Raw genomic sequence first — 12,865 nt, forward strand, 5'->3', positions numbered from 1 at the left:
AGACAGTTCTGGTCATTCCAATGTTTTGGTTTATAGTCATCAAAAGAAAAAAAAAAAAAAAAAGACTAAGCTACAAAACACAGCAGCGCTTCCTTCCTGCCCACCACCGCAAAATGGTACCAGTTTAGAAACCATGAAACTCCGTCCCAGTATTCAAGTATTTAGGGAGGAGTCCTTGAGAAATTCCAGAACGTTAGAGGGTATTTTCCAAACAGTGTTAAGAGGGATTTAGTGGGATGGACACGTGGAGGCTCCTCCGGGCAGGACTGGGTTTACTTTGCCCACGTTCTGACCATGAACTTTTGCCTTTGTCCATACTCACTAGGTCAAGGTTAATAATAAGCCCTACTAGTTTCCCCAGATGGGGGGAGGGCGCTGTTCTCTCCGACAAGTGGGGTCTGGAGGCAGTGCCCGGTGTGATGAAACGGTGGCTGTCGGTTGCCCCTGAGGAGCTGCTGAGAGAGAAGGAAAGCGGAAGTTCTCATCCGGGTCTTTCACCTCCCCATCTGTGCCCTGGGTGACAACTTATCAGTTACATAAAGTCCTGTCTCAACACTAACAGACTCAGAGGGGGAGAACAATGATGTAATGCTCAGAGCCGTGTAGTAAAATATGATATTTAAGTGAAGAATAAATAAAAACCAGCTCTCTGGGACAGAAGAGGGAAGATGAAAGCATTAGACCCAGAAGATCTATGGGGAGAGATAACTGCATGACTTAGCTTACTCAAGAGGACAGAGATAGATACTGTCAACTTAATTAAATTTTTCTTGTCTGTTGTAAGATGGGAAAATTAAAGGACAGCAATATCCTCGACACATGGATATTTCTACACTTCAAGGATGCCAAGTCACACATCTGCAGAAGTGCAGAATGGCAGAACCAGAAAAACATCACGGCGGCCCATCAGTTCAGCACGCTTGCTTTACATATGAGAAAGAGAACCCAAGAGTTTAAGAGAAGGGTTCAGGCCTTCCTTGCATCTAACCAATGGCAGAGACAGATTTTTTTTTTAATTTTTTTTATTAGGGCCGTACCCTGGGCATATGGAGGTTCCCAGACTAGGGGTCTAATTGGAGCTGGAGCCGCTGGCCTGCGCCACAGTCACAGCAATGCAGGATCCGAGCCTCGTCTGCAACCTACACCACAGCTCACGGCAACACTGGATCCTCAACCCACTGAGCCAGGCCAGGGATCAAACCTGCAACCTCATGGTTCCTAGTCGGATTTGTTTCTGCTGCGCCATGACAGGAACTCCAAAAGATAGAATTTTTCATTCAAGCCCCACCACTGTGATATGAAGAACAGACTTGTGGTTGCCAAGGGGAATGGGGGAGGGAGTGGGATAGACTGGGAGTTTGGGGTTGGTAGATGAAAATCATTACATTTAGAATGGATGAGCAATGAGGTCCTGCTATATCGCACAGGGAACTATATCCAATCGCCTAGGATAGAACATGATGGAAGATAGTATGAGAAAAAGAATGTGTGTCCATATATATATATTTATATGCCTGGTCACTGTGCTGTACAGCAGAAATTGGTGCAAAACCGTAAATCAACTATAATAAAAAAAATAAAAAAGACCCACTGCTGTGACTGCCACCAACTGCAGGCTGGGTGGCTTTGAGAACTGCGCCTTATCCCAACCTGGTTCCTGGAACCCCTGGTTTCCAAGATCTCATCTGAACCACAAGCCCTTTATGAAGCTTTAAAAATGCAATGATCCCATGTGTTAAAAGTGTTCCTCTCATAGCGAAAAAAAATATGCCAAGAATGTTGACCCGTGCTCTCCATTTCCATTTAGAAGAGAATGCAATGAAACTTGTTTGAGCTATTTTAGACAAGCTAAGCTGGGGTCAGACCAAAGACTTCTGCAATGTCTATGCGGGCAATTAAGTTATGGGAAGGAGCTGGAAGGACTTCTTCCCCGCAGTTGAAGGAACCTAACAATTAGTCAACTTCTCAAGAAGCAAGATGTGGCTCTGCTTATAAACACAATGATGGATCAGACAGAAACGCTCCTTCCTCTTTCTGAGTAACAGCCAACAATGAAAGAGGGCTCCCCGGTATGCTCTCCAAACAGAATATTGCAAAGTGATGGATGGTCCCTCAAAGAGGCTCAATGAAAAAAGAAAGTCTCGTCTCCCTCAAAGGCCAGCATCACCCAGCAGTTACAAGTCTCACCACCCCAGCCTTCTTGCTCTTTCTGAAAGGGAAGTTTGCAATTCCTGAGAAAGAAAGACCTATTCTTGGGAAGAATAAGTAAGAGAACATACTTGGCCTCCTCTAAGGCACTTTGTCACTTAGTCTAGAGATAAAGCTTCCAAGTTCTTTTAACAGAGCTTAATTTTCTTTCAGAAACCAGGACAACTAGACCCATAGAATCTGTGAAACACAGCAATGGGTAAATGGCAACGGCGAGAAAGAGACAGCAGGCTTTCCTCTCCCCAGTGGAAGGACACGTGGCTGCCGTCTTCAGTCTCTTAACAGCGGGACTGAAAGGGGTGCCTCCCATGATTCACTGCTTCTATTCGGTGACGCAAGAAAGTCCGTTTGCATATTCTAACTAATGCAGCAGAACGAGCCACATAAGCAATTTTACACACTTTCTTTTCTTTTCTTTTTTTTAGGGCCACACTTGCGGTTCCCAGGCTAGGGGTCTAATTGGAGCTGTAGCCACCGGCCTATAGCACAGCCACAGCAACTCAGGATCCAAGCCGTGTCTGCGACCTACACTACAGCTCACAGCAACGCCAGATCCTTAACCCACTGAGCGAGGCCAGGGATCGAACCTGCAACCTTATCGTTCCTAGTCAGATTTGTTTCCACTTCGCCACAATGGGAACTCCTGACTTTTATCTCTTATTGGCAGTGCCAAGGGGAATATTTCTATCTGATTCAATCAAATGGATTCTAAGCCCAAGTCAATACCACATTAATGGTCACCATGTTACCTGAGGCGCTGATGTCCACTAGGGGGCCCTGTCATTTCTCCTAAACTCTGAGAACTTATTTATGTATGTGCTCCCTCCAAGCCAAGTGAGTTGCTCACCTGCCCCAGACCCTACACACCAGAAGCAGTTCATGACCCCGACCTTTGTTCTCCTGCTTGCCTGCATCCATAACTCCCTTCATCCTGGCCTGAGTTCTACCCTTCCTTCAAACCCTGCCTCCTCTCTGAGTTTTTCTCCAGTGGTTCTAGCCCTTACTGATCCCTCTCTCACCCGTACTTGTGAGGTTGCTCCTGAAACACGGCTGTTCCATTGCATATCATAATGCAAACATGAAACCTTATATGGATCTATACTACCCACAATATAGTGCAGGAGCTCCAGTGTTGACAGAGCCCGAGGAGCTCTCTGCAGTAGGAACTCAGTATACCTGGATGGAGAAATGTCTGAAATCTCCTGGTATCAGTGACCTGACACTCGTGGACCTGGGATGGGGAGCAGGAGGAGGGCATCTCTCCCTTCTCTTCTTCATTTCATTAGATGCTCAGTGGTTCTGCACTGTTCAAATCAACGCTGGCAAAAAGGAGGCTATGGCTTCTTTGCTCAAGATCCCAAATAGCATCCCCATCTTACAACCACTGCTGGGGGAGCAGGTGGATGCGGCTGTGTCCAGACCCAGGGTTGACAGCACACCGGGGTCCTCTTACAGACCTGTTTCATCCTGCCCCCAGTATTACTCTGACTACCAGGCTCTCATAGAAATAATTGTTCAATTAATCCATAATTTAAGGTATCCACTCACTCAGTCTTCAGCTTAGCTGACTTAGTAGCCACAAGTGACACACGGCACTTCATCCTCCTGGAAGCACCTTCCAGATGCCATACAGTCTCAGTTCTCTTCCTGCTTCACCCACTGTCCCTTCCCCATCCCTCTGAGTGCCCAGGACTCAGCCCTGAGACCTTTCCTCTCCTCCACCTCCACCCCTGCCCTTGGCAATTCCATCCAGGCTCATGATTTTAAAATGTGTCCCAAATACCACCCATCCCCACTACTCAAGAATTCCCTATTCGCGCATTTGCCTACTCCTCGCTAAAATTCACGTGTAGCCCCCAAATAAATATGTAGGGTGCTTTCACAGTTATTTTGTAGATGGGCACAGAATGGCCAGACCTCGGCATTGCCCCAGGTGCACTCCCCCAGCTGAGGTCAAATACGGCAACGCTCTACCCTCTGTTTATATCTCACAGCTTCAACGAGCATGGTTTGCGTGATCTCGCAGGTGCCACGTATTTCCATATTTTTTTGTGCACTTAGTTGATTTCATTATTAAAAATGGCCCCAGGTTGTCAGAGCTGAAGTGCTGTCAGTGCCCCCAAGCCTAAGAAGGCTGGGTGGATCTTAGGGACAAACTGTGTCAGATAAGCTTCATTTAGGCATGAATTTCAGGGCTGTTGGCCAGAGTTCAACAGTAATGATGTGACAATGATATTACATAAAGTGTCACTGAACAGGGCTACACATACCATAAGGTGAAGTGTTGATCAGCTGATAACAATGCAGGGACCCGAGGCTCCCAGGGACCCAACCCCATCCTCCCCCTGGGAGCAGGGCTCAGGATCTGCTTCTTCAGGGCTCAGGGTGACTTTACAGGACAGAACCACTGTGCAAAATGAGAATCACCCCACAACGCCAGACTCCTACTCCAGCTGCCTGCCTGACCTCGCAAACTTTATCAAATCTGAACCCAGACCCTGGTAGTATTTCTACAACATGCTTCCCCCACATCTAATTAAAGGCAACTGCACCGTTCTAGGTGCTCAGGCCAAAAACCTTGAAAACATCCTTTTCTTTTTCTTCTTCTTCTTCTTCTTCTTCTGAGGGCTGCACCTGCAGCAGGTGGAAGTTCCCAGGCTAGGAGCTGAATCAGAGCTGCAGCTGCCAGGCCTATGCCATGGCAACACGGGCTCTGAGCTGCATCTACAACTTAAGCCACAGCTCACAGCAAGGTCGGATCCTTAACCCACTGAGTGAGGCCAGGGATCAAACCTGCGTCCTCATGGATACTAGTCGGGTTCTTCACCTGCTGAGTCACAACAGGAACTCTGGAAATATCCTTGACGTCTCTCTCTCCAATCCTACCTTTAGTTTTTCAAAAAGTCTTCTTGACATATGTGGAATCTGACAACGTCTCATCACCTCAACTCTGCTGAGCTGGCCCAGCCCCCACCATTTCTCACTTGATGATTTTAGAGCCTTCTAATTGGCCACTTCCTTTCCATTCTGGTCCTGCATCCCTGTCACCTCTCCTTATCCCACCTGTCCCCCACAGGGATCCTGCTAAAGGTTCCATAATTTCATGCCTTACTCAGAACCCTCCAACAGCTTTCCACCACCTGTAGTCTTTATAATGACTTCGACGTCCTGGTCTGCACACGCTCTGCCTGCTACCCATCTGACTTCCTCTTTTCTCACCTGCACCTGCCGCTTACCCACACACTCCTGCCTCAGGGCCTTTGCACCATCCTTGAAATGCTCTTCCTTCCACGGCTCCTTCATGTCATCAAATCTCTACCCCACCATCACCTTGAACAGTGTTGTAACGACAACCCCTGGAGTTCCCACTGTGGCACAATGGGAGTGGGAGGTTATTTCTGCAGCTCCAGGACACAGGTTTGATCCCCAGCCTGGCCCATTGGGTTAAGGATCTGGCATCACCAATGATGGTGTTAAGTCACAACTGCGGCTCAGATGTGATCCCTGGCCTGGGAACGCCATGTGCCAAGGGAGGGAGGGAGGAGGGGAGAGAGGGAGGAGGGGGGAGGGAGGAGGGAGGAGAGGGGGGGAGGAGGGGGGAGGAGGGGGGAGGAGGGGGGAGGAGGGGGGAGGAGGGAAATGACAACCCTAGACACACACACCCCTCCCATTCTCTCTCTCTTTTTTTTTTTTTTTTTGTCATTTTGCTATTTCTTGGGCCGCTCCTGCGGCATATGGAGGTTTCCAGGCTAGGAGTCCAATCAGAGCTGTAGCTGCCAGCCTACGCCAGAGACACAGCAACGCGGGATCCGAGCTGTGTCTGCGACCTACACCACAGCTGACGGCAACGCCGGATTGTTAACCCACTGAGCAAGGGCAGGGACCGAACCCGCAACCTCATGGCTCCTAATCGGATTCATTAACCACTCCACCACGATGGGAACTCCTCTCTTTTCTGCTGTATTTTTCTCCAAAGCACTCATCGCATCTAAGATACTAATTATATATACTCATTAGTATGTATACTATTAGTATATATATATGATATATAGTATACATATTAGTATATATTATATACTATACAACATACATTAATATACATTGTGTATTATATATTAAAATGTATAGTATATATAACATATTTTATTATATAGTATATAGTATATACTATAGTATATATAGTAATATATATAATTAGTATATATATATATATAGTTTATATATATATTAGTGTGTGTGTGTGTGTGTGTGTGTACATTTTGTTTTTTGTCTTTTTTTTAGGGCCACACCGTGGCATCTGGCAGTTCCAAGGCTAGGGGTTGAATCAGAGCTGTAGCTGCTGGCCTACGCCATGACCACAGCAACAAGGGATCCTTACTTAACTCACTGAGCACGGCCAGGGATTTGAACCTTCATCCTCACGGATACTAGTCAGGCTCATTACCACTGAGCCATGATGGGAACTCTGATACTAATTCATATATCTAGTTGTTTGCTTATAGTCCGTCTCCCTCTCACTCAAATTCAAGTACCATGAGGCTTGGGATTTTACCTGGTTTTTTTTTTTTTTTTTTCTTTCTACTGATACATCCCCAGTGCCCAGAACAGAAAGTAGGCACTAAATAAGTAATTCTTGAATGACAAATAATGCATCACTTGCCATCCATTATTCAATTCACCTGTAAGCCCTCTGTCTCTCACAAGACTGTGAACATTTTGAGGTCAGAGACTCTGTTTATCTAATTCATATTTGTATTCTTCACACCAAACTACCATGCATGACACATAACAGGAATTCAATAAATGCACTCTGAATGAATGGAAGGGGAGCAAAGCAAAATAGGCTAATTTTCATGAACCTTAGGTTTTTATTCAATTCAGCAAGCATCTGTGCAAAGATGAGTAAGACACGGCCCCTGCTCTGGTGGAGCAGAAGAGAGACACAGGTAAATAAGGACCCTGATGCAATGTGAGCAGAGCCCTGATGAGAAAAGGAAAAGAAACAGGGTGACAAAGGAGAAGATGGGTGTTGCAAAAGCAATAAAAGAGGGTCACAGAAGCTGGGCTTTGATGGCCGAATAGGAGCTTGCCATGCAAACCGTGGGGAGGAATTAGCCCAAGCCCAGTTGCTCACTGTCCAAGGCAAGTCTACGCAGACACAACTCCCCAGTGTTGCCCCTTCCTTCTCTAAATAGGTTCCCAATAAATACGAACAAACGGAGTTGCTCTGTTCCCATATGGTCTTCCTCTGTCCCTCCCCACTCAACGCAAACTCTGTATCTGATAACAGAACTGCCTGACGGCTCCCCTCGCTGCCATTTAGGGTAGTAAGGGCAAAGGTCACGTGCAAACATCGTTCCCTGTCCCCAGACTCAGCAGCGTCTGACATCTAAACAGAACCAGACTGCTCGGACGGCAGCCACTTAGAATCCCAGAGAAACTGCCATTCTGCAAGCTCTGCCAAGATGTAAAAGAAGCAAAAATCAATTTAGAAAGTGCTAGAGCTTTCCAACGTCAGCGCCAAAGTCGAGAGCGGTGTGATGTGCATGTAAATAGGACATTCACTGTCCGAGCCGCCGTCCTGAAGGCCGAGCTGGGTGGTTACAGCATCCTCAGCTTCCTCGCCCAGCGTGGCCTGCACGGCAGCCCCTGAACAGAGCAGTGCCATTCTGGCCAGGACACTGGACCCCATGACCTCACAGGCTGTCCATCTTCCGATGTCTATGATTCACCATGACTGGACCAGGCTTTCTTCCGCCCCATCTTTTAAGAGAAAGGAGTATAAGCTTGTCCCATTTGTTTTTATTTGCAGCTTGGCTGATGGCTTGGACCAAACAGGGGAAATCACACACACACTCACACTCACTGTCTGCACTCACCTTTCCACCCACAGCCCCCACCTCTGGACATACATGTGCATCCGCACATGTGTCTCACACTACAGCCAGCATTCCGAGCCCCCCGACGGGGTCCAAGCTCTTCCTGAACGCATCACGTTTCTGTCCCAGGACAGGGAGCGCTCATCCTGCCACGAATCTCCAACAGATGTGCTGGCTTCTTAAGGATGATCAGAACCATCTTCCCTCCTCTGTCCAGTGCAGATACACAACCCAGAGACAAAGTCCCCCCCTGTGACAGCCAAGGGCTAAGACCCCATCTTCTCCTCCCTCCCACATCAATACCATCTCGAGCTCCTCCCGAACCTGCTGCTCCCTTCCCTCCTCCCCCATTCTCTCTTCCATTCACATCTGTTCTTTTCTCCTCTGTGTTCCTTTAAAAATGCAACACCTGTGACCTGACAGTGGCGACCTAACGCCCATTATCATTCAAGCTCTTGAAGGGCCCTGAGGTGCCTCTGAAGTCATCTGGAGTTTCCCACAATGCTCTGGGCCCCACATCTGCTTCGTGTGAGGCCAGCTGCTCTCAGCTTGCCTGGGAGAGGCACGTGTTTTGGTTGTACCCCAAAACAAAGAGGCCTGCGTTGGTCACATAACATCATCTCCTCGCCTTCAGGGCAGGCTTACTCTTTCCACTAAGAAAAGCCATCATGGTTTGTATGGGAAGAATTCAGCCCTGGCCTCTTTTCCAAAACTCTGTTCCAATCTCAATTTCTCCTGCTCTCAGACCTTCCTAGCCTTTTCTCTCCTCAGGCTTTTTCCTCCTTAGGGTTTTGCACAAGCTGATGCCTTTACTCTGTCTGCTAACCTTCCTTCCCATGGCTGGGGCTGCTTCTCATCATAAAAGTCAATGCTGGAATCTCCTCCCTGTCCCCTTAACCAGCTGGATTCCCCCCTCACACCTGTAATTCTATTGCCTGCCCCAGATGATCTGAAATGCCCCTGTTCGCCTGTTTCTTCGTTGTCATTCCCAACTAAAATGTAAGCTCCATGAGGGCAGGCACCCGTCTCACCCACTGTATTCAGCCGGGGGCCTAGAACAGCATCTGGCATGTAGCAGGCACTTGCTGGATGAATGAATAGTCATGTAAACGGAAGTCTCAAAAACTACATACACAGTTGCCATGGCCTTTCTCCAGGCCTCCAGCAGATGGCAAAGGCTGCTCTGTAGGTGAGTGTTCAGATCTGCTGTAGCTCTTTCTACATTTTGCGTTTTGGGACAAACGATGCGGGGTTTTGATTTTAAGGAAAGCTTAATTCTTGGCTCCTCCAGGACAGATCAGGATTGGGGGATTCTGTTTATTTATTTATTTATTTTACAACTGCACCTGCAGCATATGGAAGTTCCCAGGCTAGGGGTCAAATCAGAGCTGCAGCTGCTGGCCTACACCACAGTCACAGCAACACCAGATCCAAGGCGCATCTGTGACCTACACTGCAGCTCAGACAACACCCGATCCTTAACCGACTGAATGAGAACAGGGATTGAACCCGGATCCTCACAGATACTGTCGGGTTCTGAACCTGCTGAGCCACAACCAGAACTTCAGGATTGAGGGACTGTAGAGTGACTTAGCCAAGATGTGAACCAGATTCCGCTTATCAATATTTTCTTTCTACCTGGCTCTATTTCAACATTTTAAGTGTTTTATTGTGTCTGCATCTTACTGTTATCTCCAGGGGCACCTTAAGTCACGTGGAAATACAGATCCAGGTGCCCTATTTCTGGTCTTAGAACCTGGGAATTTATCCCAATCCATCTCTGGCCTCCAGTCAGGCCCACAACTCAACTCAAACAGGATTTCTACCCAACTATTAAGAGGTTTCCAGGGAAATCCCTTCCCTTCAAACTCGTCCAGTATCTCTCAATTTTTTTTTTTTTTTTTTTTTTTTTTGTCTTTCTTTCTTTTCTAGGGCTGCACCCACGGCATGTGGAGGTTCCCAGGCTAGGCGTCTAACCGGAGCTGTAGCCAGAGCCACAGCAATGCAGGATCCGAGCCTCGTCTGCAACCTACACCAACAGCTCACGGCAATGCCAGATCCTTAACCCACTGAGTGAGGCCAGGGATTGAACTGGCAACCTCATGGTTCCTAGGCGGATTCGTTAACCACTGAGCCATGACGGGAACTCCCTCTCAATCTTATTAATTCCTCTCTTAAGGGAAACGAAGCCAGGTGTGATCACGCACCAGGCTCCAACAGTTAAGATACCGGATCAATCGGACAAGCGGGAAAACACACGTCGTGGGGGGGGGGGGGTCCTTACCGACGTAGCCTGGGGTCCCACAGGCTGTGGACATCACGTCTCCTTTGCCTTCCATTTTGGACAGTCCAAAGTCACTGATCATTATTTTGGACTCCTCATCTTGACTGTAGTACAACAGGTTTTCGGGCTAGAAAAAAAAGTAGGAAAGGAATGGATACACTGTGCCAAAAGCTGGGTTAATGGGGGAGATGCATCAAACCACCAAGACGTAATCACTATGGACAAACGGACTTGACCTTCAGGCACAATAAATATATTAAGAAATACAGTGTTTAGCAAAAATGATGCCGGGGGCCTTATGTAGTATTAGGTACCTATGGGTTTTCAATAATGTTAGTCCTTTTCCCTTATAAGTATTTCTTTCTATTAATGAAACTGAACCATTTATTGAGGCAACTAGAAAGCCCATGCCTCTAAGACTTGTCCGTTCGTTTCTTGGGTTAGGAGAAAGGCGATTCCCAGAAATAAAACCGCTTGAGCAGGTGTTATTCTATTTCCATTTTTCCTGACCCTTGCCAGCATCCTGTCTCCAACCTAAGGGTCTCTCCCCCCGCCCTCGAGGACATTCTGTGTCCTGTAGCTCTGGCAAAGCCACTTCTCCCTTTCCTGAGCCGGGTGACATCCACTCCCTGGGAAGCAGGGGGATATCAACACGGAATGAACCGGAGATGGAAGCCCCAGCGCTTTCTCGCCAAGTGTCCTTAAGAACTCTACGCTTCTGCTTGTGCTTCTGTAGAATGAGGGTCGTGATGGGTCCTCGTTTGCTCCTGACTGTAAACGTCAGAGCTCAGGTTGCAGTAACGCAGGACACGCAGCAAAGACCCATTTCCAGCTCCTGTCTCCACTCTAGTTTTGCACATCGGCGGCCCCTCGGTGGCGTCTACGTAGGAGGGGTTGAAGGGTGGCCCGGAGACAGCGAAATTTCGTTTGTGGGGCACCCTGTGGATAACTGGGAGTCCAGTTCTGGCAAGAAGGGGGCGGAGCTTATGGAGACCCAGGGAGATGTCACAGCCTCGGAGATTGTATCTGCACGTTTTTATTTTTCAAAGTTGCTTCAATTAATTGTTGTTGCTGAGGTTGAGACAAGATCAGGGACCTCTGATGTCATCCAGTAACCTCTCCCACTGGGAGATCCTGAAGACGCACCCACTAAGTGAGCACGTGTCTCATCTGCACCAAACCTTGAGGAAAAGGCAACGGGGAGGAATCTGCCCCGGGAAACTCACTTCCCCACAACACTTCCCACTGGTTCTCCCTCCAGCAGTCTCTCCTGTCACTGGTTCATGGGCGATCTTTGGTTCCCAAGTATTGAATTTTAGGACCTATTCTTATGCAGAGTGACGAGACTGTACAGACAAGTCCAGAAACGCGTTGAGTTAACTGTGAGGAGCCACTGTTCCCTCCGTAGGCTGGAGTTCAGGGCCAGGCCTCTGGGCGTGAGAATCCACGGGGGATTCTGCAGAACAACCACTGCTGGGAGGACACCAATCAAGACTTCCTCCTGGACCAAACTTCCCCAACTGGCCTCCACCTTGACCTCCTCTGTCCTTTGTGCCTTTGCCCAGCCTGTGTAGGCCAGTGTGTGCAAGAGTCCTGTTACCTTCATGTACAGAGAATCCCTCGCCCCCGGTACCTGATCAAGCCCCACCACCAACTTTGACGCCATTAAAAATAAAGTATTCAGACACTTGTTGAACATCATTTGACTCTGTTGGGGGAGGGACCAACCCAGTGGGAGGTACCAGCAGGAGAGAAGATTTGACTCAATCCACACAACAAGGACAAGTGGAGATAGAAAGCCCAGGAGCTGGGTGGGCGTTGACGGATGGGCAATTACTAAGAAGGGTGAGAGGGATTCTGGCTCCACCAACTCAAGGCGTTTTGCAGAAAGCGGGTGCAGGTGCTCAGGTGTGGAGGGTGGGGGATGAGGACCTGGATGAGACAGCAAGGCTGGGGGATTCTTCCGGAGGTGACTCAGTGGCACCCTTGCTAAAACTGGATGGCGTGGGCAGGGCCAATGGACTAAGGATGGAGCCCCAGGTCAGAAAGCAGACTCAGAGGGGCCTGACTCCGTGTGGTCAAAGGAGAGAGTCTGTCAATGTCTAAGTCGGTGGCCAGACCTGAATGAGAATCCCCACCCTGGCTGTCTCCTCTCAGTAATTCCCCACCCGTGACCCCTCCGTCTGCCCGATGGCTGGATATGCCCACATGTCCTTGCTGAATGCGGGGTGAAACCAAACTCCTTCTCTCAATACCATGCCCTTCGTGCTGTCATCTGGAATAAAGCCTTCCGTACCATTTTAACACGTGTCAGAAGCTTTTATTTTTTTTCTTTAACAGAAACCCAAAGGAAAAAGTACTCCCCTTCTCCCCAAATAATGAGATGAAAAGGAACGGCACTTCCCATTCACAGTGTCATTAATTCCGTGGACGAAGCATGAGATTGGAAGAAAGTCAAAAGTATGCCTGAGGATGAGTTTTTTCAATGAATCCT

The 12,865-nt window shown here is 48.2% G+C and overlaps 1 protein-coding gene across 10 annotated transcripts in view; it reads right to left on the reverse strand.

Annotated features, from left to right (window-relative positions):
• The window catches only part of CAMK1D (calcium/calmodulin dependent protein kinase ID), a 433,657-nt gene that overhangs the window by 45,666 nt on the left and 375,126 nt on the right, over positions 1 to 12,865 (reverse strand). For all 10 annotated transcript variants that reach the window (XM_021063979.2, XM_084978725.1, XM_084978730.1 and 7 more), the window contains 1 exon segment: positions 10,372 to 10,498. In XM_021063979.2, coding sequence (XP_020919638.1) covers positions 10,372 to 10,498 — 127 coding nt within the window.

The sequence above is a fragment of the Sus scrofa genome, chromosome 10 (assembly GCF_054392235.1).
Source record: "Sus scrofa isolate SSC_HxYL_T2T_F1_AM1 chromosome 10, Sscrofa_HxYL_maternal_Yorkshire_Landrace_v2.0, whole genome shotgun sequence".
NCBI classification, from domain to species: Eukaryota; Metazoa; Chordata; class Mammalia; order Artiodactyla; family Suidae; genus Sus; species Sus scrofa.